The sequence below is a fragment of the Panthera pardus genome, unplaced genomic scaffold, assembly GCF_024362965.1.
Source record: "Panthera pardus isolate Hobbes unplaced genomic scaffold, ASM2436296v1 HiC_scaffold_27, whole genome shotgun sequence".
NCBI lineage: Eukaryota > Metazoa > Chordata > Mammalia > Carnivora > Felidae > Panthera > Panthera pardus.
The window spans coordinates 46,567,134-46,592,758 of NW_026526843.1; the positions used below are offsets into that span (position 1 = coordinate 46,567,134).

The following is a 25,625-nucleotide window of genomic DNA, read 5'->3' on the forward strand; positions in this document are numbered from 1 at the left end:
ATGAAGCAATGGTTAATGTGACATTTGTAACCCAAGTCCTAAAAGGGGAAATGACAAGTTCCAGAATGTTTTGAAGCTCCCACCACCTCCAATGATATAGTTAGCCTATAGGGAAAATCCAGCTACACTTGCTTAAGTGTCCTGGTTGTTGTGATTGTGCTGCCCTCTGCTGTCACCTCAGGGTAGAGGAACCATTTAAAACACAGCCGTTTAGTGAATGAATTGAGAATTTACTTATCTGGAAGACTTTGGAGCGCTGTGCAGAGGCCCAGGTTAGGGAAAGAAGACTTTCACCCCAAGCCCGTTGCCCAGGGCCTATCATCAGTCCCTGCCTAGCTTCTTATGCTCCTCAGGTGCTACTGAAAGCAGAAATTTGCTTGGGGAAACTATTACACAGCCCTAAAAAGGGGCCTGGGAATGTCCCAGGATTGGTAAATCTCACCCACCTCAGAGTCCTGTCCTTAGAACTGTGGAAAACCATTTCTTCCTTTTATTAGGCCCCAAGTTTCAGCTAAGAGAGCTTTTTTCCCTTGACCTCAATTATGCCCTGGCTGAAGTTCACTCGCATATGTCCCTTTGCTCCCGTCGTTGGGTCAGCTCCTGGTTGCTCAGTAGGTAGTCATCAATGAATGTGAAGATTTCCTCGGGGGTGACAGGTTCCATGTAGCGTTCCCGGTCAATTCCCTGCTTGTCAATCAACACCATGTTGAAGTAGGAGGGAGTGAGGCGCTGAAATTGCCTAGAGAGAGGAGCCCAGGAGGTGTGAGACCTTGTCTGGGCTTCATCGCACCAGGTTCTACTACCCTTTGACCTTTCACAGCTCTGCCTATGGACTAATTGCTTCCCTCCCTTGTCCTCATCCCCTCTACTACCTATCTCAAGCCTCTTTGTTTTTCTCTGCCCAGACCCTACTCTTGCTGTCCCTATGCATCTAACTCTGCTAAGCCATGTCTTCTTCCCCTGAGATGGAGCAACTTTATTGATAGCAGGCTAGGCTTCCCTCATAGGCTTCCTTCCTTAAGCAGGGTTATCACAGGTAGCTATGCAGGCTGCACAGAATACCTCCAGGGAGTACAAGTCATATGCACTATGATGTAACTAGTGTTTTCTAGAGTTAGGCTGGGCATAACGTGCACAAGCATATATGGCAGCCCTGAGGTTGATTAATATTATTACCTGGTCAACTCTTCTATCTGTACCTGCAAGTTTGTGGTCTCTTTCCTCTGCATGTTTCCCAGTTTCTCCCCTACCTGGGATTGAATCTTTCTGTCCTCGCTGAGACTGAGCCCTAAAGGCAGGTATTGTTTATGAACAGAGAGCAATGATGACTTTATTGGCACTGAGTGTATGTGGAGGCATTGGAGGGGTGGTAATGGATAGATAATGAGAAAAGTCAACTTCTACCACCTGCCACCCACTCTTTGTCCAGGGGCAGAGGGGTATGATTCAGATTTTAGTGCCTACAGATGCCTTTTGTTCCTTTGGAGACTGAAGACATATGAGGCCATGAGGCAACAGAATCAGAGGCTTCTCTGAGTCATATTTGAGTCTGTATCTCAGTCCTGGCTGTGCTTCAGAGTCACCTGAGGTACCTAATAAAAGCATAGTCCTGAGGTGGTTTGGGGTGGAGCCTGGTGATCTGTCTTTTATGCTCTCCCTCCACCCATTTGATTTTGATGTTCTACCACTCTCTAGTTTTACCTAATGTATCCCAAGTGTTCAAACATAAGGCATGCCTCAAGATAGTGTCTGCTGATTTCCCCCCAACCCTCTTGTTGCCAGTGTCCTGCCTAGGGTTGCTGCCCACCCCTTCCCTGTGGCCTCCGAGCCTGGACCTGAGCTCCTCGATTATGTTGGCTGACAGCTGTTGCTCCCGGATGCGCCCCACCTCCTGAGGTGTCTGCCCCACCAGTTCAATGATGGTCACGTGGCGCAGGTCCAGTCCACAGGTGGATTGCTGGGAGGGAAGAGAAGGTTTTATGGAATAGGCTCTCAGACTCAAACCTAAGGCTACTTAGCTGGTTCCTCCTGGGACCAGGCAGTGTGGGAAAGGAAGGACTTCTCCCCCAACCATCATACCATAGCATTTGACAACCTCTTTCATCTGTCATTCCTGAAGCATTTGTCCTAATAGTGTTTCTTTTATTCTAATGAAATGAACCAAACCTGTCACACCACGGGGAGTAGAAAGGTGAAATGTAATTGATAAATTGCAGGAACATAATCTCTCCTTGTTTGGTATTGCATTGGCTTTAAACTACATAGGTTCTTAACAGATGGCTATGGTGATATGATTATAATGGCTATCGTTTATTGAACACACATACCTAATGCTTTGTAAGAATAAGCTGATCCTTACAACATTCTAACAAGGTAGGTGGTATCATTCTTATTCTGTAGAGGAGAAAGTAATTTGCCCAAATTTGCACGACAATGAGATGCTGAGCCAAACTGAAGACTGATGCTGCCTGCCCTCGTGCATGCTCCTTACCACTAGGCAACATGGCCATGGCCTTTCCCTCAGTCTCCAAGATTTCTCCAAAGTAGTGCCAGTGCTCTTTTCATTGCCCTTTGTTGCCTTCCTCACACTGGGCAGGACACCTTGTAACCCTACCCTGCCTCTTCGTCCTACTTTGTCCTGCAGGATCGCCTCTTAGCCAGTTATGGAGAGTGAGGTTTAAAACAACATTGAACACTCCCTGGTGCCTGACCCCTTATTTAATCTGTGGGCTAATCCTCTAGTCCTGACCCTCAGAATCACTGTCCTTACTGACTGTTCCTGTTCTTGCTTTCTGTTCAAGCCGAAGTATTGCCTTTGCTCCTCCCCCTAGCCTCCATTTTCTTTGGATTGCTGGAGGAACAAGGTCCTTTTTGATCTAGACACTTAGGGTCATCCTTTTGATAGAGCTGCTGCCATCATGGGCCTCTGAATATTGACTTAGCAACTTCTAAGATTTAACCTTTAGAAATCCCCCGATTTAACCTTTAGAAATCTTCCTAAATAGCATTTTCCCTTACCTGGCTATCCAGTCTCTTGCAGTATCTCAGAGCCATTTCTCTTAGTCCTGTCAGTGCACCCTGCATTCTCTTCAAGAACCTTTTTATAAGACCCAGTGGGTATATGTGTTGTGTCTTATCAACTCCCCCCTCTTCCACAAGTGGATTCAGCCAGATAACTCTTAGTATGTTAAAAATTGTCATGCAACTATCTCATTTTATTTTGTAATATCACAACACTTTTCCTTCTCTTTTGCTACTATAGTGGTGAAGAGCACAGATCCTGGAGTTAGACTGCCTGGGTTCAATCCCAGCATGACTAATCGTGGGCAAATCCCTTAACCTCTCTATGCCTCAGTTTCCTCACCTATGGAATGGGGATAGTAATCGTACTTACCTTATAAAGGTTGTTGTGAGAATTAAATGAATAGGTGTAAAGCATGCGCTTATATACCTAGTATTTAATAGCACTTATTATCTAAGTGTTAGTGCTATTACTCCTTGAAAACATAAACACAATTAATTCTCAACATTTACATTTGCTCACACCTGTCTTACCAGTCTCTCCAGAGTGCTTTGCCATGCTCCCTTGCCATCTTTCACCATGCCCCCTGCAAGTCACACCCACCATTCCTGTGCCCTCACTGCCTTTTCAGTAAAAACATAGCACTTTTTAAAATGTGCTAAATTTGTCTACAGTAAAACTGATCAAATGTTCCCCACAAAAAGTTTGAGGAAGTGGGGTTTGTGCTGCAGAAAAAGCAACTTTTTGATTTGAAAGAGGTAAGGCAGTAATGGGGTGGGGTTAGGGGGTATGTAAAGGAGCTAAGCACTCATTAGGGGGTGGGTCTCACCTGCAGCATAGAGATCTGCATTTTATAATATCTGTTGGAGGGGTCAGGAGCTGAGATGATAAGGAGCCGCTGTTTCTCAAAGAACTGATCCAGAAGGCCAGCAGCTGAGTTGACATTGACATTAATTTTCATAGCTAGGGCAAAAGCAGATGGTTAGTCGGAGTATGGCTTTTTTGTTACTTGTAATGCAGATAACAACACTGTGAGTTTCAGTCTTTCAAGTTAACCCTTTTTGGGTGTTTCTGCCTTTCCTTGGGGGAAATCCTGGAAGAACATTTGGACAGTTTGAATCCTTCTTGGGTAAGAGTATTGTATGGGGGAACATTAGCCCTTAAAATAAACACAGGTCAGAAACCCCCATTCCCACATCATACATCTTGCAATTGGACCATTGTGGCATACAATAAGGAAAGATACTGAAAAGAAGCCCTGATCAATATGTCCACTTTCCCCATCCCTTTGTTTCACTCACGAGCACAGATGGGTGGTGATCCTGACCACTGGCGGCTAGACTGGCAGACCCGGGAGGGGGTTCCTTGGCGTTCATAACCTCCATCACAGTGGTATTCACAGGTGGCACCATAGTTGTCCCCTGCTGAGGTGCAGGTGAGGTAGCCATGCTGTGGTGGTTTGAGAGTTGGGCAGCGTCTCACTGTCAGGGAGAATTTCAAATTAGGGGCTATGGTATCTCTTTTAAGGAAAACGTGTTAAGAGGGTGCCCATGCTGTGTTTTCTAGACCAAGAGACCTAGGATGATCAGAATGAATGCTTTCTCTGTGTTTGCAGTGGCCAAGAGTGGAGCCAGATTTTTCCTCTTAAGGAATTCAATCTGAAATGCAGACAAAAGTGTTCATAAAATCTAGAAGTGCAGGGAGTATACATATTGTCATAAAAAAGCTATCAATCTGTAAAAAAATATGTTTGTTTTCAGATGTTGTGGATACCCTGTGCAAAGATGACTACCTTACAAAATTAATTTTAATATCAAAAATAAATTGGAGAAGACTTAAATATCCATTAGTGGTAGAATGTTAAGCAAATCAAAATATATTCTTAGAAGTAGATTATTATGTTGTCTTTCAAAATATTTCTGAAGAATTTTTAAAGAGTATGAGAAAATTACTTGTGTTGTAATAAAAATGAAAAAGAGTGATCTAAGATTGGATATAAGTATGATGTCAACTATATATTTTTTTCAAAGTATATGTAGATAAAAGACTTGAAGGAAGATAGCAAAAGATTAACAATGATTGCCTCTGGATGACTGGGAAATGGATTTTTTTCCCTTTGTACATTTCTTTATTTCCAAAATGTTCAACAATGAGCATGAATTATCTTTATAATGGAAAAACCAAATCAACACAATACAACACAAAACAAAGAGGAAGAATCAGGCAGCCAACACTATCTATTTCAGCAGAAGTGAAAGACTGAGAATGAAAGTTGATTAGATTTGATAATTATAAGACTAAGAAAAGAAACAAATTTTATACAGAGTATCTTCATGAATTTTATCTAGATTTAGGAGAGTGAGAAAGTCTTGTTGGGGAGTCAGGGTTTCTGAAATATGTATACACCTGTAATGCAGCTTCTTGAATGACCCTGTTTAAGTGAACTTGTTTTTTTCCCTTTTCCAATATAAAAGAGGCATCTGCTTCAGGCCTACAGAGGAGAGGGTTCTGGTGGGCATGTAAAGGGTCAGGATAGAGCAGGAATAATGAGCAATGTAGAAATGGAAGACTTCTTTCTGACCTTGTACTTTCACAATGAACTTGCAGCTGGCCCGATTATAGGCTCGATCGTAGGCAGTGTAACGAATCACATGCTCCCCTTCGGGAAAGTGAGAGCCAGGCTCAGGGCCCCGAACTGTCACCCTGCATGGTACAGAGTAAGAGAGCCAATGAAGAACGAGACTCTTAGAATTGGGGTTTGAGACACATCATCACTGTGGCATCGGCCCGGGCAGTTCAGTGTGGGCAGAGCCTGAGAAACTGCTGGGAGGCATAAGGGGAATCCAATACTCACCTGGTGATAGTACCATCAGCAGAATCCTTCACCAACGGTGGGTCCCAATATACTCGGGCAGTCAGTTTCTCTGGCTCTGCCATCTTCTCACGTGAGTGGGGACAACGGATCTTGGGGGGATCTATGTCTGTCAAGGTCAGAAATCAAGTGCTGACTCATGGGCCCCGTACCTTCCCTTGAAGTAACCCATAGAAGCAGCACTACACTACTGGGTAGATAAAAGATGCACACTCAGTTCAAGATGCTCAATGAAACTGGGGGAGGAAGCCCAGCTCCAGGGGGAAGTGATGACTTTGTTAAGCTTATGACCAGGGTGCCACCCTCATTGTGAGCAGGAATGTCTTCTGTGGTGAGAATTCCACATCCTTTGTGGATACAATGCTGGGGTGGTTCTTTGTAGCAGGACAACAGGGAGTGACCACCATTTACCTACACATACAGGCTCGCCTCCACTCCATCGCCCATCTTCCATGCAGATTCGGCTGTGGTCACCTTCCAGGTGGTAGCCACTGGAACAGCTGTAGTCACAGCGGGAGTCTAGAAGCACCCCATTTGTGCAGGTGTAAGTGCCACTAGTGATGAATGGCAGTGCGTGGCATCTCACCTCTAAGAGAGAACCAAGTGGCAAGCTCAATGGCCTGTGGACTATCTGCAGGTGATGCCTCAGCATCTAGCACAGGAAGAACCATATCAGAGACAGCAGAAAAAACAAACAGAAAACCTTACCCCAAACTGTCCTTATATTCTTGTGCCTAATTGCCTTTTAATTTTCATATTATAAAGCACAGCAGTGCCCTTGGAGGTGGGGGGAGTCTTAAAAAAGTAAATTACTTGTGCAAGTGCATGGACTTCAGAATCACACTCAAGTTTGGATCCCAGCTCCACTTCTTACTAGCTCTGTGACCTGAGCAAATTACCTCATCTCTCTGAGTCTCACTGTTTTCATCAGTAAAATGTGGATATTTCATAGGATTGTTGTGCAGATTAAAAGACATAATGCATATAAACCTCTGGACTCATTTAGGGCCTCAGCAGCTCCTTTCATATCTTGTTCCTAAAATCCTACATGCCCTTTAGCAAATTCAAAGCTTCCTTTTGAGTATAATTTTTGTGTTAACCACCTCACCCCTCAGCTGAGGCTCACTTTCATGTGGAAGCAGGCTTGTCTTATATCTGGGTGAGAATACAAGTTAGACCAGTGCCTGGACGTCCAGACTCGATGGTATTTGATTAAAGAGGCATCCATGGGCTTTAGAAGTGGAGACTGCTTCCATGAATTGATTGTGACCCTGATTGTGAGCTTGTCAAAGTCTGGTTTGAGATGCCTGATACTCAAGAGAAATAGGCAAGTTATACTTTTGGCTATCTAAGTTCTAGCCTTGCATATGTTCAATTATTGGAGCTTTAAATAAAGATTCTATATAAACTATGTTCATTTGGCTTCTTGGCTAAACCAGACTTGAAGAGGAGTGCCTTTTATATTTTCTAATATCCTTTATTTAAAGACCTATAAAAAATGACTTCCTTGAAATCAGGGCCAAGAAAAAAGGGTTCTCTTTTCAGATGAATTTGTTTTCTTAGTATTATATGACTGAAAATGATCCAAGGTGTTTGCCCTTTTATGTCTTATGAGGAAGGACAAAGACAGATTCAGTATTCAAACATTGTAATTACCCCATTTTAAGCACCTGGAAATATGTATCTCTCCATTCTTTTAACTGATTTTATGTTCATTTATAGACATATTATTTTATTTTATTTTTGTTTAATTTTTTAAAAATGTTTATTTTTGAGAGAGAGAGAGTATGCGCAGGGCAGGTGCAGAGAGAGAGAGAGAGAGAGAGAGAGAGAGAGAATCCAAAGCAGGCTCCAGGTTCCGAGCTGTCAGCACAGAACCCAACCCGGGGCTCGAACTCATGGACTGGGAGATCATGTCCTGAGCAGAAGTCGGATGCTTAACCGACTGAGCCACCCAGGTGCCCCTAGACATATTATTTTAATTTTGTAATCCCAATTCAAATTAATTTTGGAAATGATGGCATCTAAGTCCTAAAGCAAATTACTTACAATCACCTAGAGGGGTGTGGTGGCTTCTTTCTTTGTGGCTATCAAGCTTCCCCTTTCCTCCACAGCATCTTCTCTGACCAATCCCATCTGTCTTAGATGCTCATTGCTGTGTGTCCACTCACACGGCATTCATGTGCACACATTTGTGTTTCTATCCCATTAGTCTTATAAGCAGCTTGGGGGTAATTGAGGAATTGAGTGAGCTCATGAAGAGACCAATTCAGCGCCCCCTCCCCTCCAACATGGGTATCCTACAAATGGCATTCAGCAAAGGACATATGGACAGGCAAAGCTCAGCTACTAAAAGTGAGTAGGCTGTAGAGCTTGAATAAGAGGCAGGGATTTGGGAGCTGCGGGGGACATGATTTAGAATGTGTGTATTAGTATTCCCACATTCTAGTTTTAGGGATTCTTCTGGACTTTCAGAAGAAAACGAAGAACAGCAGATGTCTTGTGCCTTCACTGCCAAGGCCCTCTATGCCAGGAAATATAGCAGTTGGCCATGACTGGGAAAGAGTATGAGACCACACACATCCTTAAGAACTCGAGAGAAAAGCCCAGGTTTGCATTAGGCCCCACGTCCAAACTTTATATGTATTCCTGGGCCTGCTGAACCAGAAGGACTTGTTGTTACATAAATGCCCATATTGCTTGGGCAATAACCACAGGAAGGGAAAATGAGCTAGAATGTTAGGATGTGGATAGGTCCTGCAGGACACCTGTGGAAAATCCTCAATTTAAACTTGACAGAGGGCATAGTAACACCTCTAGACATATACCCTCAAGTAGTTGACTGGCTGGCTGGCCTCTCTCACATACACTTGTCAGTATATGCACACACACCACTTACGCCTGCAGTAGGCAGTTCCAGACCAACGGCGGTTTGGCAGACATTGCACCGACCTTCGTCCGATCAGTCGAAAGCCCCGATCGCAGGAGAGCTCACAACGAGTACCCAGCGTGCTGTGATAATTTCCTCCCCTCGGTGAGTAGCATGTGGCTTCTCCATCCTGGATATTTAATGTATAACACCATCGGGGGACTGTAGCAATAGAGGAAAAGTAAGCTAGAGGTACAGTAATCAAGACAGTGTAGTATTGGTGAAAGGACAGCACATAGATCAGTGGATCAGAATAGAGAGCCCATAAATCGACCCATACAAGTAAGTCTGTCAAAATGATTTTTGACAAGGGCACCAAGGCAATTCAATGGAAGAAAGCTTTTGAACTAAAAAGTTCAAAACTTTTGAACAAATGGTGCTGGAGTAATCAAACTTCCATAGGCAAATGAAACAACACAAAACAAAACTTCTGCCTAAGTGTCATAACTTATACAAAAATTAACTTAAAATGGATCATGGACTTAAATGTAAAAAATTAAATTATAGGGGTGCCTGGGTGGCTCAGTCAATCATCTGTCTTTGACTCAGGTCATGATCTCACAGTTCATGAGTTCAAGCCCCATGTCGGGCTCTGTGCTGACAGCTCAGAGCCTGGAGCCTGCCTTGGATTCTGTGTCACCCCCTCTCTCTGCCCTTCCCCAGTTCATTCTCTCTCTCTCTCTGTCAAAAATCACTAAACTTTAAAAAATGAAATAAAATTATAATACTTTTAGAAAAAAAAAAAACAGGAGAAAATCTCTGGGATCTAGAACTAGGCAAAGAGGTCTTAGACATGACCAAAAGCTCAATTCATAAAAGAAAAAAAAAGTCACAAAATTTAACCTTGTCAAAATTTAAAAAGTTTGTTCCGTGAAAAACACTGTAATAGACAAGACAAATCACAAACTGGGAGAAAATATTTGCAAACCACACATCTGACAAAGGAGTAGTATTTAGAATATATAAAGAACTCTCAAAACTCAACAGTAGAAAAGGAAAGAATCCTGTTAGAACATGGGCAAAAGAAACGAACAAACATGTCACTGAAAAGGATATACGGATAGCAAATTAAGTACATGAAAAGATGTTCAGCATCATTAGAAATCATTAGTCATTAAAGAAATGCAAATTAAAACCACAGCGAGATACCATTATACACCCATTAGGGTGTCTAAACTTAAAAAAAAAAAAAACCTGGTAATATCAAGTGTTGGTGAGGATGGAGAGAAATTGGGACTCTCACACATTGCAGGGTGAAATACAAAATGATACTGCCACTTTGGAAAATATTTTGGTAGTTTCTTATAAAGGTAAACACACACTTGCTGTGCAACTCTGCAGTTCCACTTTACGTATTTACCCAAGTGAACAGAAAACCTGTGTTCATACAAAACGCTGTACGCAAATGTTTAAAGTATCTCAATTCACAATTACCAAAATGTGGAAACAGCTCAAACGTCCTGTGGGTGAATGGTTAAACTTACTGTGGTTTATCCATACAGAAGAAAGAAGCACCGACAACATGCAACAACATGGATGGATTTCCGATGCAGTTTGTGACCTGGAAGAAGGCAGACTCACAAGTCTGCATACTGTAGGAGTCCATTTATATGACATTCTGAATTAGGCAAAAATACAGGGACAGATGAATGGTTGCCAGAGATCAGGAGTAAAGGTTGGGGATAATTTTAAAGGGGCAGCTCTAGGCAAATTTTTGAGGTGATGGAACTGTGGTGGTGGTTACCTGACTATATGCATTTGTCAAAACTCATAGAACTGTACACCAAAAGAGTGAATTTTATAGTATGTGAATTTATTTTTTAAATTTTGCAATGTTTGTTTATTTTTGAGAGAGAGTGAGAGACAGAGTGTGAGTGGGGGAGGGGCAGAGAGAGGGAGACACAGAATCCTAAGCAGGCTCCAGGCTCCGAGCTGTCAGCACAGAGCCCCATGCAGGGCTCCACCTCAAGAACCACCAGATCATGACCTGAGCTGAAGTCAGACGCTTAACCTACAAAGCCACCCAGGAGCCCCGCAAATTTATTTTTTAAGTTTATTTTATTTTATTTTTTGAAAGAGAGAGAGAAAGAGAGAGAAAGAGAGAGAAAGAGAGAGAGAGAGAGAGAGAGAGAGAGAGAGAGAGAATAGGTGGGGGAGGGGCAGAAAGAAAGGGAGAGACAGAGAATCCCAAGCAAGCCCGGCACTGTCAGTGCAGAACCCGATGCAGGGCTTGAGCTCACCAACCGTGAGATCATGACGTGAGTCGAAGTCAGATGCTTAACTGACTGAGCCACCCAGGTGCCCCTACAGTATGCAAATTTAAAATGACTTAAAAAAAATTAACACAAAGATATAAGCTAGAGAGGGGAAGGGATTGCGATAACCAAAGAAGGCTGCTTAGGAATAAAAGTCAGATCCCAGTTCAGTACTGAGCACAAAAGGTAATAGAGCCATTAAATTATAAAGACATTAGAAAGATGCCTCATTGGCTACACAAAACAAATGACTCTTCAGTGGCTTCAGATTTTAAAGGAGCACATATAAACAGGCAAAGGTCCACATGCCCAAGGATGCATACATAGGATGACCCAGAACTGTTAGCCTGGGGCTGGAAAGGCTAAAGCCCCATAAAAGCTCATTCAGCTCCCAAATCCTAAAAGACAAAAAAGGGAGGGCTTTAAAAAAAAAAAACACATCAGGAGCTAAAGGAACAAAGAAAGGCTAGGAACCTCTGCCTGAGGGCAGCTGGAGAATGAAGACAAATGATAGTGGGAAAACTATCCTTTAAGCAACAATATGCTTGTGGCTTCCCTTGTTAGTTTTGAGCCTGCATCTGTGATACACGACTGCCATCTGGGGACAACAGCTCCAAATTACAGAAAGTCTCTGAAGCACTATAGTTGCAGAGCTGTTGATTATATGTCACAACACAATGACTTTACATGGGAGGCTGGGACCCCAACAAAAACTCCCATTCTATTGCTCACCCATATTCTGTCAAGGAAAATACACATCAGATTGGAATGAATGGAACAAACAAGCATAGCACAGGGAAATATAAAGCTCAGGCAGTAGGAGAGGGCCTAGTTATTGCAAATAAGGTCAAATTTGCTGGCCCCGAGGAATCGTGGCACAAAGCAAACACATTGGAAGGCTGGTAAAAAGCAAAAACACTATTCTGATTTTCTTTTTTCCCCAGCTTTATTAAGGTACAATCGATAAATAAAACTGTATATATTTAAGGTGTACAACGTGATGTTTTAATATACATATAGATTGTGAAATGATTACTGAAATCAAGTTAATTCATACAACCATAATTTCACATAGTTACCATTTTTTTTTGTAGTAACCACACTTACGATGTAGTCTCCTAGCAAATTTCAAGTATGTAACACAGTATTATCAACTACGGTCACTATGTTTTATATTAGATCCCCAGAAGGAAGAAAGCAGCCTCTGGGAACTACAGCCTGATGAGGCTGACAGCACTGATAGCAAAGGGTTCTAGAATATTTAAACATAGGCTAATGAGCAGTTAGAAAGAGAAGCGGTTATCTCCAGGTGCCCTCAAGAACAATTCCAGAATGACCTCATTTCCTTTTTGGTCACCAGACTGGTCCTTTATGGTCACCAGACTGGTAGAGCAAGGTAAATGGTGGGTACACTATATGGAAGTGAGGCATGTGACAATACCTTTCAGGCCATTGATGTGGATTAGGTGAAGACATACAGGAGAGGTGACAGTACAGTTGTGGAGATTTAGAACTGGTTGAACAACTGTACCTAAAGAATGCTGATGGGAAACTGAAACTAAGAATGTGGCAAAATATTGCTTGGCAAAAATGTCTAGTAGGAAATGTGTTAGTCATTTTCTTTTCTTTTCTTTTCTTTTCTTTTCTTTTCTTTTCTTTTCTTTTTTAAATTTGAGATAGAGAGAGCATGAGAAGGGGAGAGGGCAGAGAGAGAGAGAGAGAGAGAATCTTAAGCAGTCTCTATGTTCAGCATGGAGCCTGATTTGGGGCTCGATCCCACAACCCTGCGATCATGAAGTGAACCAAAATCAAGAGTTGGACACTCAACTGACTGAGCCGCCCAGTTGCCCCTAAAGCCCATATTTTTTCTGATCACAATATCTTCCACTGCAGTATGTTAGGCTGCCATTTTGAAGCATAAATTTACATTCTTAAATAGGTAATATAACCACACGATTCAAGACACAAAAAGTATAAAAAGTTACACAGGAAAAAGTCTCCCTCCCACCCCTGCTCCCTTATCTACCCCCATTTAGTACCCCCATAAAGAACCACTGTTAACTGTTTTTTAAGCGTATAAAGCAAATCTTGCTATAGATTATTTTTACCTTCTTCTTTTAACACATAGAGTAATATATTATGCCCGTTGTTCTCACCAATGCTTTAAAAAATAAACACCATGTGTTTTAGAGATCTTTCCATATTACTACATAGCAAGCATGCAATTTATTTAAATGAAATAACATTTATAAAATGCATAGCACAATGATTGGCACATAGTATGTGTTTGTCCAGGGTGAAATTGCTGGAAGGTAGAGGGGCTGGGACTTGTAACTCAGACCCGTGACCTCTTCTCTGTGCAGCTATCCACCTATCTCTTTTGGGGATTATAAGAAAACAAAGTGCTGGCAACAGAGTTGAAATGGCCTTGTCTGTGATTATTTTCGGATAACCCAGGCAGAGTTACCAGTTATCTCAGGGCTGAAGCAATATGCTGGGAAAGCAGTGCCCCCAGAGGATTTAAGGCATACCTCAGAGAAGGGCTTCTGACTCCAAGCCAGGAGTCAGGTTAAGGGAATGAAATAACGTTCAAGATTAGTGAAAATGGTACCAAACTACATGGTCAGGTTGCTCTAAAATAATGATCTGGTTTTTACCAGTTATCTCTTTTAATCTTTTTTCTTTTAATGACAGATTACATTTCTTAAAAATTTTTGATGTTTATTTATGAAAGAGGGAGAGAGAGCATGAGCAGGGGAAGCACAGAGAGAGAGGGGGAAAGAGGATCCAAAGTGGGCTCTATGCTGACAGCAGAGAGCCCAAGAGCCCAATATGGGGCTCAAACCCACCAACCGTGAGATCATGACCTAAGCCAAAGTCAGACACTTAACCCACTGAACCACCCAGACACCCCACGAAAGGTTACATTTTTGATGAAAGAGATGGAATGACCATGGCTTTGGAGTCAGACAGAGGGACCTGGTTTTAAATTCCTGTTCTGCCACCTCTGAGCTCTGCAACTCTCTAAATTTACCTTCTCTGAGCTAAGTTTCCTCATCTGTAAAATGGGGATAATAGACCAATTTCATGGGGATGTTCTGAGAATCATCTGAAATTGCATGTGTAAAATATATCTATCCCTGGGAATGATATTCCCTAAATCAGTGTCTGGGTTTGAGCCACCAGCTCATTTGGTGTCAAGAAACAACACGCTGCTGCCATCTGGAGACACCATCCCCAAATTACAGAAAGTCTCAAGCACTACAATTGGAGAGCTGTTGTGAAAACACAAAAAGACCTTACAGGAGAGGCTAGGATCTCAGGTTGTACTTTCCCAGTCACCCACTCCCCACTCAACACTGATAACCCCACTCAATTAGTTTTGTGTCCGGAGACCAAATTCCTAAACAGAGCCATGACACATGACCCCAAGGCCAAAGGCCACCATGTGGCTGACATTTTTCTAAGGGGCTTTATGACATTTAAAAATAACCAATGAGTCAGGTTAATATTAATCATAGGGCTACTGGACCCCCCTGAAACCACTTTTCTGCATCTGTTACTTTTTCCTATCCACTTCTTCCATTTACAGTTTTCTGCAATCTGAGTTCTGCTCCCAGGATGTCAATGACCCAGTAAACATTTCTTGAGCACTACTTTTGACATAGTTCTGGGGGGGTATCACACATGGCTCCTTCTGTTAAACAGGTGACTATTTTGTTGAGGGCAATAAGAAGTAAACCAAAGGGGCAATACCTAATGAATGCCAAATGAGCAGTCCACATAATAAAAGTTTATTTCAGAAGAGGGACATAGTAGATACTCAATAAATATTTATTGAATAAATGGAAGGGAATGAGGGAATGAATGAGGAAAAGCTCAGCGTGCACTAACGCAGTCAGGGAATAGAGTAGAATTCTACTAATCTGGCTGAAGCATAGATTTCATGTGGGGATAAGGGGTAATGAGTTGTTAGCCTGGGCAGCTGAACTGAGGCCAAATTCTGTTCGAAATGGTCACATTGGGCTACTAGGTGTGGGGAAAGGAGAAGCATGAATCAAAGAATCCAGTTAGGGGGCAACTGTCATTATCCATGTGTGAGGTAATAAAAGTTTTGACCCCATGGTGTAATAAAGAAATGACAGTTCTCGGTGAATGGCTGGTGAGAGGTGATGAAGAAAAGAGGCTATTAAAAATGCCATTGATGGAGAAAGAGGAGCACTCTTGCACTGTCAGTGTGAATGCAAACTGGTGTAGCCACTCTGGAAAACAGTATGAAGGTTCCTCAAAAGTCCAAAATAGAACTACCTTGTAATCCAGCAATTGCACTACTAAGTATTTACCCAAAGTATACAAAAATACTGATATGAAGATACACATATTAAACACTGATTTGAAGATACACAGTCTTTCTCTGACTGACTTATCTCACTTAGCATAGTATACTCTAGCTCCATCCATGTCATTCCAAATGGCAAGATTTCATTCTTTCTTATGGCTAATATCCCATTGTGTATATATATACACCACATCTTATTTATCCATTCATCAGTTGATGGACATTTGGGCTCTTTCCATGATTTGGCTATTGTTGATAATGCTGCTATAAACATACTTAAATGCCATGGAGCCCAAATGGTGGTAAGAAGAGAGGGGCTTTCACATTGCTGCTGAGAGACTAGAGAGATTGAAGTTCAAGAAAGGGCCATATGATTGATGCATTGGGAGAGAATTGTGACCTTCAGGGAATGTTGTTTCAGCATGTAGATTTGTGGGTGAATGGGAAACAGACTGTAGGGAGTTTAGGAGTTAGTGGGTGCTTAGGCAGAGAGGCAGTGGGTGTGGACTCTTTGGCAGCAACAAGATAGGTAGAAGGTAGGTAGAAAGAAGCATAGAGAAACACCAAATCTGATCATTTCTCTATTGAAATTATTCTCTCAAAAGTCACCATTTACCTTCTTCTTGCCAAATATAATGTTTGCAATACCCTCAATTTTTCTCTGCAATATTTGACACAGTAGATTTCTCATTCTTCCTCCTTCCCAAAACTCTCTTCTCATGTGGCTTCTGTGACATGATATATAGTACCTTGATCTCCTTCTACATGGCTTATTTCTGTCCCTTTTTCCCTTGTTGGATTCTCTTCTTCTACTCACATCTGTATATGGTTTCTTTTTTTTATTTTTTAAAAATTTATTTTTACTAAAATTTTTTTAACATTTATTTTTATTTTTGAGAGAGAGACAGAACATGAGCAGGAGAGGGGTAGCAAGAGAGGAAGACACAGAATCTGAAGCAGGCTCCAGGCTCTGAGCTGTCAGCACAGATCCCGATGCAGGGCTTGAACTCACTAAATGTGAGTCAGATGCTTAACCGACTGAGCCACCCAGGCTCCCCATGGGGTTGATCCTTGCTCTCTATTTCTTTGCCATACCCTCAATCATCTTTATTTTTTTTTTTTATTTTATTTTTTTTTTTAAATTTTTTTTTTCAACGTTTTTTATTTATTTTTGGGACAGAGAGAGACAGAGCATGAACGGGGGAGGGTCAGAGAGAGAGGGAGACACAGAATCAGAAACAGGCTCCAGGCTCTGAGCCATCAGCCCAGAGCCTGACGCGGGGCTCGAACTCACGGACCGCGAGATCGTGACCTGGCTGAAGTCGGACGCTTAACCGACTGCGCCACCCAGGCGCCCCCCTCAATCATCTTTAATCAACATTACTGTAGCTGATTAGTGGAGCGTCTCCCTGACCCAGGCTCTACCTTTCCTGACCCCCTACTTCTGTAGACAATAACAAGGGTGATATGGTGAAATTATCATTACCATGCCATCCCTTGTGGGAAGACATATGATGGCTCCTTATAACTCCTAGCACAACAGCTAAACTCCTCTACATGCCTTGTAAAGCATAGAAACAAAGAATCTTAGAAATGGAAGAGATACTAGATATTGCCTGGTCTAACTTCCTTTCTGTATTTTTAAAAATGTTTACTTAATTTTGAGAGAGAGAGAGACTGAGAGAGAGAGAGAGAGAGACGAGGACACAGAATCCAAAGCAGGCTCCAGGCTCTGAGCTGTCAGCACAGAGGTTGACACAGGGCTCGAACTCATGAACTGTGAGATCATGACCTGAGCCAAAGTCAGAGCAGACCTGCCCAAATGACTGAGCTACCCAGGTGCCTCTCTAACTTCCTTTCTAATGCAGGAGTCCCTATTCGACATTCTTCACAGAGAGTCCTCCTGCCTTTCCTAAGAATGGTCCCTAGATTATGGAGCCTTTCCTAATTTTGTCTTACTCTTTATATTCAACTTTATTTTTCTCCTACTCCCTCCACATCCCATCTCCTCCAATCAGGCTGGTTTCTTCTTACATCCTTCCTCTAACAGCTTTGTTCTTGTCTCTATATCTGTGGCCAAATGCTTTGCTAAACACCCTCGCCTCCCTTCTCCAGTTCTCAAAATCCACCCATCACTCAAGGCCTAATATATGTCATCTTTCATGATCCCTGCCCTGACTTCTTTTTATTTAACTCCTATTGCATTTACTGCTACCCCACAGATACACACTAACTTGCTCTGCATGTGTTAATTTTATTGCCCTCTCACCCATTCCCACCCCCAGCAGACTGTAAGCTCTTTGAGGGGGACAAAACCCTATCTTAGATTTTGTATCATCCACAGGCCTACCCTGCATGGGATTAGGTGTACAGCAGGTATTCAGTCAATACTTAATGATTAATAATAGATGGGTAACCTTAGTACTAGACAGAAAAGGTCTCATACAGCAAGTTGTGACCAAGTTCATGATTGGAAATCACAGCCCCTGATTCCTTGAGCTGCAGTTTTGGCACATATGAGCCAAGCTGGAGGAGGATGCTTCAGGGAAGATCTAGGCCTTAGGCCAGAAAAGACCCTTTCTGGGCCTGAGAAGCAGGGAGGCTTACCTCGGTAGTCTAGGGCTGGGGCCTGTGGGACCTCTTCAGCATATACTTCATTGTAGCTTTCATCTGGGTAGTAGCCTGAACCTGCAATGAGGAAGATAATACCAAGATGATATATTAATTTCTTAAGTGCTTCCCAACCTTTCCTCCTATCCAACCTGGTCCCTTCTTGAGGACATGGCATTCCATGGCTAGGGAGCCAGGTGGATATTTAGTGTGGAAAGTTCTACCTTGTAAAGCAGCAGAACTATTATACATAAATCTCAACATCTCAGGTGCATAGAAGGTGAGCTCATGATCATGGGTGGAGGTGGGGGTGACTTACTGGTAGCACAAGAAGCTTCCATTCAAAAGAAAAAAATGAACTTTTTGACTATCCATCAATCCCACCAATCTAGACTATAACTGACCCATTTCCTTGATGCAATGTGCAAGGTTTTGGTGAGATATGGATAATGACTAAGCTCTGAGGATGGACTGTTGTCTCAGGTAGGAGTTAAAAATAGAGTCTGAGTAATGGCTTTGCCACTAGTGACAGGACTGCTCATGGTCCTCAGAGAGAAAAAATTCCTCAGGCCCCCACTAACCCACAGGGCACCACCCTTTTGCCACTTGGTTGCCATTGCTAGGGGTGGCATGCCAAGGCAGAGGGAGGGTTCAAAAGGAAGAAGAAATGAGTGTAGTTTCATGTCCTGAGCAGTTTGTCCTGGTTTGCAGGAAAAGGAAGGCAGAGTCCTTTGGGGAAATTTCCTGTTCCTCTAATCATCAGGAGCTTTAGCAGGGAGCTGCTGAGCTAGGAGAACATTCCCAATCCATCCCCATTCGGTTAAGTGGCCCAGTTCCTAGTGGAGGCAAATCTGTGGCTGTCTGGGAGACTAAACAGTGTATTCCACCAGACTGCGGGAAATCAATCATGAATACAAACTAATTGGAATATAACTTAGTCCTTTCTGGCGTGAAGTTTCTGGAAGCTCTCTTTCCAGCCTCTCTGAGCCCTAATGTATGCACAGGAATAGAACAGCCAGCCATGCTGGAGTCAGAAAACAATTCCTCATTTCCAGGAGACGGTGTGCTTTCAGGACAGGGCTGGGGTTTAGTGCTGGAGGCCTTTGGCCTGTGTAAACACTCAGACCACAAGCTCATCTGTCTCCTCTCTGGGAAGAGGCACAGGCCCCCCCCCACAACCCCAGCACTAAAGGGTGGAGCAAAGGGCTAGATGATGGAGCTCTTCCATTACCCACAAGCCCAGACTGGGGGTTGGGGGAGTGTTGGGAAACCATTCCATCTTAATGAACAAGGGAATGAATCAAATTGAAAGTTTGCCTTATGAAATCATGTCTTCATTGGTTTGCCCTCATTCCAGAGGAAAGAGTTCATTTTTTCCTTTCCCTTTACTTTTTTCTGTTTTCCCAATTCAGTTATTTTCTTGGCTTTCCTTTAGTTCTCCTTAGGCCTCCTCTCCCTTGTTTTCTCTCTTCCCACATGGGAGGGTTCTTTGTGGGGCACGGAATTCTTGTCAGCTGTTTCAGTTTAGTATTAGCCTCAGAGCCTTATAGCTTCTGTAAACAGGAAGCCAGATGTGTGTGATTCCCTAAAGGATTAGTCCCAGCATGCTTGTTCCAGAGCTTGCTTGTGAAGAAATGCCCAGCAGGTTGAAAGCCCCTGTTTACCAGAAGAGCAAGCAGGAGTGTCAGAAGCCTATGGCTGGAGAGCAATAACAACAACAGCGGCGGTAGCAGCAGCATGACTAACATCACTGAGCACATATTTGTCCTCTGTTCAGCCCATTACATATGTTATCTTCTTAAGTCACCCTAACATCTCAGTGAGGTAGACACTCTTATTGTTCTCTGATATACAAATGAAGAAACAGGCTCAAAGGAGTTAAGGGAGTAGCCCAATTTCTCCCACCTTGGAAGGAGCAGAATAGGTATTCCAGCCCAGGGTGCTTTGACCCCTTGATACCAAACTCAGATACACCACTAAAGATGGTAGTAGGAGAAAGCTTTGGACGATATCCAACAGAGATAAAAATCCAAAATGTTTCTTGCCATCCATCTTTTTAACTCTGTGTGTGGGATAAAAGGCCACAATGCAATTTCTATCATTCTAGAATTACAGGGGATGTGGGAAAGCCAAAGGGAAGACTCAGTCAGATAATTACAGTCTCCAGCAGGGTGCAGAGATAGCTGGACTGGTGCCAAGTTTGCATTGTGATGGGAATGGGTTTAGGCCACCTTACCACTTTAAACCTTTCCATGTCCCTCTCTTTGCCTGGGTTCGGGTATTTTATTTTGCAAATATTACGATACTGAGATGAGATATAAGAAAATAGAGGGACACCCTCCCCACATTTTTCTATCTGCTTTCCCCTTCTCAGCACGGAGGATGGGAGGTTTGTGCCACATTCCTCGGTTCTTTTACATCAATCAGTGGTCTGTTACTGGGTCCCTCCAAATTCCATAGTACAGTCAGACCCTCAAAGCACTGTCCTTCACAAAGGTATGGTTGGAAATGTAACTGATAGTTGAGAACTATTTTAAGATATACACTAATGCGTGGCTTATGGTAACAAATATGGTCTGACTTCCTGAACTGCACAGATGTGTCAATCCACACTTTTTAACCCACTGTTCACTTTATTAATATTCTTAGCCCTTCCCAACACCTGCTGATTATTCCTGGATCCTTTTCCTGATTAGCCCTCAATCCACACTTGGTTGCTTTCCTTATGCCATTCCCATTTGAGGACAAAGCTATAGCCATGAATAAACAATGTTGGATGCACGAGGAATGGTCAACAAATATTTGTTGAATGAATGAATGAACATATGAATAGAGCAAGCTCAGACAGCTGAGCTAGTGATGTAGGGTAGGATTATTAAAAAATTTCTGAATTTCTCTCAGCATGTAGCCTTCCAAGAACAGAAGGCAGAATGAAGGCTGTCAGAGACCTCACCAACCTGGGATCCCCAGAAGGAGCCTGGTGATTCTTGTGGAAGTGAACAGTGGCACCCTTGAAAATGGCCCTTTGAAAGCTTCAAATGAGTCTAAGTTTTTTGTTTAAAAAAAAAAAAAACTGGTCTCTCCTCAAGACTCCAATAGTTTGGGCTTCCACTCTAGAAAAGGTAAAGGCCCTTGTACTCCATGAGGTTTCTTTTTTTTTTTTTAAGTTTATTTATTTATTTTTGAGAGAGAGAGAGAGCAGTAGTGCGAGGGGCAGAGAGAGAGAAGGAGAGAGAATCTGAAGAAGGCTCTGCACCAGAGCCTGATATGGGGCTCGAACCCACAAACCATGGATCATGACCTGAGCCGAAGTCAGATGCTTAACCGACTGAGCCACAGAGGTATCCCCTCCATTAGGTTTCTTACAGGGGTTCGAAACTAGGCTTTGAGCCATCTAATTTCCACTCCTTAGTCCTCTGGTCTTTGGATGGATTTTGGTGTTATATACTTGAATTGGCTAGGGGGAGGTTGGGAATGACAGCTGCATATATTATCTTCTGGAGACTTGGGGTTCCTTTAACCCCAAACAGTGTGTACTCTGCCAAGGGCTTGACTTGAATTTCTTCTTCTCAATGTCAGCCCTTGTGCTTCACCCCCTACAAAGCCAGGGTAAGCCAAAGAGGAGAAGAAGTTTGCATATTTGTTTAAAAGCTTGATGCAGCTGTTCCAGACAAACAGAGCTACTGCCAAAGGCCTCCACCAGGAGCTAAGGGCATGTGGAAAATTTTAGCTGCAATGTCTGTGGCTGTGATGGAAGCAGTTTGTTATTTACTCATTTCTGTATATTTTCCTAACTCTATTGGTTGGGTCTAACTCTTTCTTCTACTCCTCCCAGCCCCCATGATGGTAGATACTGCAGGCCGCAGATTATTCTTAGCACTTGGAATGCCAGATGGGCCCCATCAAAAACCTCTTTCTGCCACCTCATTATCCTTCCTTCATTTCTCTCCCTCCCTCTTTCCTTCTCCTCACTGAGTCTGTTCTCTTCAGCTCCCTATGTCTCCATAGGTAAAGGATGAAACATTTAGGAATCCAGAAATCTCCATCTCTTCTGAAGTAAAAAACAAGCCAGAAGAGACTGGGGAATTCCTGTTTAAGAGATTGTGATCTGTATTGTCATTAACATCTTTGGCAGAAAGGGGCTATAAAAATCTCATCCTATAAGTAAGGTCTAGGGGAGAGAGAGGGAGGGAGAGACTGAGACACACACACACACACAAACACACACACACCACACCACACATACACACACAAACACACACACACACACACACACACACACACACACCAGATGAGAGAGAGAAACAGAAAGAGAGAGAGAAAGGGAGGGAGAGATGAAGCTGAGTGCTGAGCAGGTGAGACAATGGCCTCAAAAGTCATGTTGTCCAACCCTCTCATTTTTGTGCTGATGCAGCCTGTTTTCAAATATCTCTTATTTGCCTCAAAAGCCTCCCTTGGTAGCCTGTTGGAATGTTTAACCATCTTTGTTGGTGCAAATAGTTTTTCTTTATTTGTCTCTTATTTCAGTCTAACTCTCCCTTCTCTAATATTTAGTCTAGGTCTTGCCTTCCATGGAAATAATGGGCAACAGATCCTAAAACTTACCTGCATACCATGGTGCTGTCACTGCTGGAGTGAAGAAGAGCAGGATAGATAGAGCTCCTCTTTGGGTTAGTTGACCAGCCATCCTTAAAAGAAGTCGGGCTGAGAGGAAGTTAGGGAGACAAGAATAGAGATATGTGGCCAGAAGTACCAGGGGGAAAAAATATCTTTCATAAATCAGCCATCAATGAACTTCCAAAAGTGAGAAGAAGCAGAAATGCGGATCTGTGAGGAAGAAGAGAAATTTTTAGATTATTGAATGCCTGTTATATTGTGTCCTCTGTAAGGACCTTCCACTTTATAGAATAGCAAGGCTCTATTTGTTATTTCTGATCTCTTTTCCTCCCAGGAGGAGGATGACATAAAACAATCAATTCTCAATTAACCATGGTGAGATCAGGTGCAAATGTTTCATTGTCCAAATTATAGACAAGGACATGGAGGAACCAAAATCAGGAAGGGGCCAACATAAAGTCATATAGAACCAAGAGGGCATCCTGCAATGTAAAAGCTGCCAGTTGATGGTTTCATCTGTTTAAGTAGCATTTCCTAACCACTAATCTGGGAAAGCATTAGCGTATATGGACTAAGAGCTTGAACTCTGGAGTTACACAGATCTGTATCCAATTCTGTCCATATTAGCTATGGGGTCTTGGAAAACTTTCTTAACTTCCCTGAGCCTCAGTTTCCTCATCTATAAAATGGGAATCATAATAGTATCTACCTTATACAATAGATTATTGCCTGGCACATAGGGAAGCAATCAATATATATTAGATATTATTATACCCCACTTTGTATTAGACAGGACTAGATGTTTCCTTTCTCTAGTCCCTCAGACATTAACTATGGCCTGGATCTTTTCTTAGCTTTGGGTTTTGAGACTTAGTGGTTTGGTAGTGGCTTTTGGCTTTTAAGTCCAGCCTAACCTTCTTGTTTTATTCTGCTGAGCTAGCAGGAAGTCCGTGATGTTGGGAAAAACCTATTGAGGGACATGAGGAGAGGGTGAGCAAGCTTCAATTGCCTTCTCACTTCCTGTCCTGTCTTCACAATGGGATGAGAGTTTTGAGGTTCCCAGTAGGCAAATAATTCATCCAAAACAGTATTAAAACTTGCTGCTTATTGGTATAAACTGGTCACTGCACTTTTCAGCAAGCACCCATTCACCCACATGATATCAATGAAATGCCATGCTCAGGGGAGGAGTCAGTTCCAGAAATGGAGAAACAAAAGATGGCAGATTCTGGCCAGAGTCCCTAAGGGATGTGAAAAGTCCAAGAATGGCAAAAATTCATTTTCCACTTCAATTCAGATTTTGTTCAGACACTGGCAAGGAAGCAGAATAGAAAAAAAAAAATTAGAACAAGCAAGGGAGGCAAGGAAAGTTGAAAGATGTGGGAAGGAAGCTAGAAAAAGGAAATCTGTTAGGGCTGAAGGAAAGAGATAAAAGCATAAAGAGGGAACAAAAGGACAAGAAAGGAAGGATTCAAGAGAGATCCAGGAAAATGAACAGCTAAATAAACTAATCACTGACCTCTCCCACATATGCAGTCTCAATCCAGTTCCTTGGTCCTGGAACACAAGCTTTCCTTTTCAACCCACTACTCTGCATCTGTGACTGCTTCCCTATCTCCTCCCTGATCGGAGACTGAAAACCTCACTCACCGGGAGTCAGCCACCCTCTGCTTCGGGCCAGGAAGGTAGTGGGAACCTGTATCTGCAGCCAGGTCATGGTTCAAATGGCAAGTAGCATATAATCCAGTTTCATAAAAGAACCCCCCCCCCCACAACCCATATTGCCCATGTCCTAGGTCTCATTACCTTTGATGATCGTGAAATGAGGTAGTATAATGTAGAGGGGTTCGGCAGCAGATCTTACTTACCTGTTTTATATTTTTTTGTGCTCTCTTTCTCCTTCTTTTTCTCCTTCCTCTGTCCTCCTCTCATCAGTCAGAAAAACTTCTACTTTACCATTCCTAGACCGAGTGGCTCTTGGTCCGTCCGGGCCTCTGGGATTCTGTTAACACTGCCCAGATATTAGGACATCCACATCTGCCAAAAGTTTCCTTAAAGCTGTATTATCCCCAAAGCTATAAGCTATTCCTCCCTCAGAGAAGGACTTTAGAGAGATGGGGGAGAAAGAACACAAGGATTAGAGGAACACAGTCCATCTGCCACAGAACAGAGGGAAAGTGTGAAAGGTGCTGGCCCAGAGCCCATGAGTATAGTAATAACTAACAGAGCCTGGCTAAAGGGCCTCCAGAGATGTGGTGTACTGAAGAACACTTCTTTTTATGACTCAACGTGACATCAGGATTGAATTAAAAGGAATTTCACAAACTCCAAGGAGAGGGGAAGAGTGTAGCTGACTTTGACATTCCCTAGAGATATCCCCTGTAATTCTTGAGTACTTCCCAGCTCTTCAGTTGCCTTGCCATCCATTTATACAAGGTCAAACACACTTTGAAACTATCTCACTGATGACCTAACTTCTATGGACTTTAGTTTCTGATAAGATTATGTTGTTTACAAAAAATACCATGCACTTTTTGACTGAAGAATCAAGACTGATTCCTGTAATAAGAATGCAGGGAAAGCATGCTTAGAGAGGCTTTAGGGGGAGACTATTCAAGCACACCTAGATGATCTGTGCATGGCAAGGTTATAGCCCTGACTAAGCTATTTACCAGTGACCTCTGATGGAGGGATATGCTTCACTAAGCAAGCTTTCTTTTTAGTATCTGGTAATGAGAGTATTCTAACATAGTGCACACCAGCTTCCCACATTCTTCCTCCTCTCAGAGTGGGCATTTCCATCCTTGAAAAATCATTGATTGTAGAAGAACTTTTTTAGGTGCTGTAGAAAGGGTTTCTTCGCTGTGTGTGCAAGCAAATTAATAACCTCTTCTCAGTTATAAAGGGAAGAATTGTGCTTCTGATAATAAAACATTCAGTAGCAAGCCTGTTTCATTTCCAATCCACCAATCAGAAATATG

General features: G+C 42.6%; 1 protein-coding gene across 2 annotated transcripts; it reads right to left on the reverse strand.

Annotated features, from left to right (window-relative positions):
* Positions 1-209: 209 nt before the first annotated feature.
* Positions 210-24,906, reverse strand: SRPX2 (sushi repeat containing protein X-linked 2). 2 transcript variants are annotated; one of them, XM_019436066.2, is made up of 11 exons: positions 24,513-24,906; positions 22,633-22,715; positions 18,025-18,105; positions 8,794-8,985; positions 6,306-6,482; positions 5,877-6,003; positions 5,604-5,725; positions 4,324-4,503; positions 3,852-3,985; positions 1,836-1,957; positions 210-739 (listed from the first exon to the last, which is right to left on the reverse strand). In XM_019436066.2, the coding sequence occupies exons 2-11, from the start codon at positions 22,712-22,714 to the stop codon at positions 559-561; spliced, it is 1,398 nt and encodes a 465-aa protein (XP_019291611.1). In that variant the 5' UTR covers position 22,715; positions 24,513-24,906; the 3' UTR covers positions 210-558. The 2 variants fall into 2 exon arrangements, with proteins under 2 accessions (XP_019291611.1, XP_019291609.1); XM_019436064.2 differs by having other exon boundaries at positions 22,633-22,854.
* Between the last annotated feature and the right edge of the window lie 719 nt (positions 24,907-25,625).

Excerpts from the sequence above, each read along its gene's own strand:
- SRPX2 (XM_019436066.2), bottom strand. The coding sequence starts at position 22,714 with ATGGCTGGTCAACTAACCCAAAGAGGAGCTCTATCTATCCTGCTCTTC. Across the intron at positions 4,504-5,603 it reads GTTCATTGTGAAAGTACAAG|TGAGACGCTGCCCAACTCTC; the intron begins GTCAGAAAGAAG and ends TCTCCCTGACAG. Across the intron at positions 3,986-4,323 it reads ATCACCACCCATCTGTGCTC|CTATGAAAATTAATGTCAAT; the intron begins GTGAGTGAAACA and ends CTTTTGCCCTAG.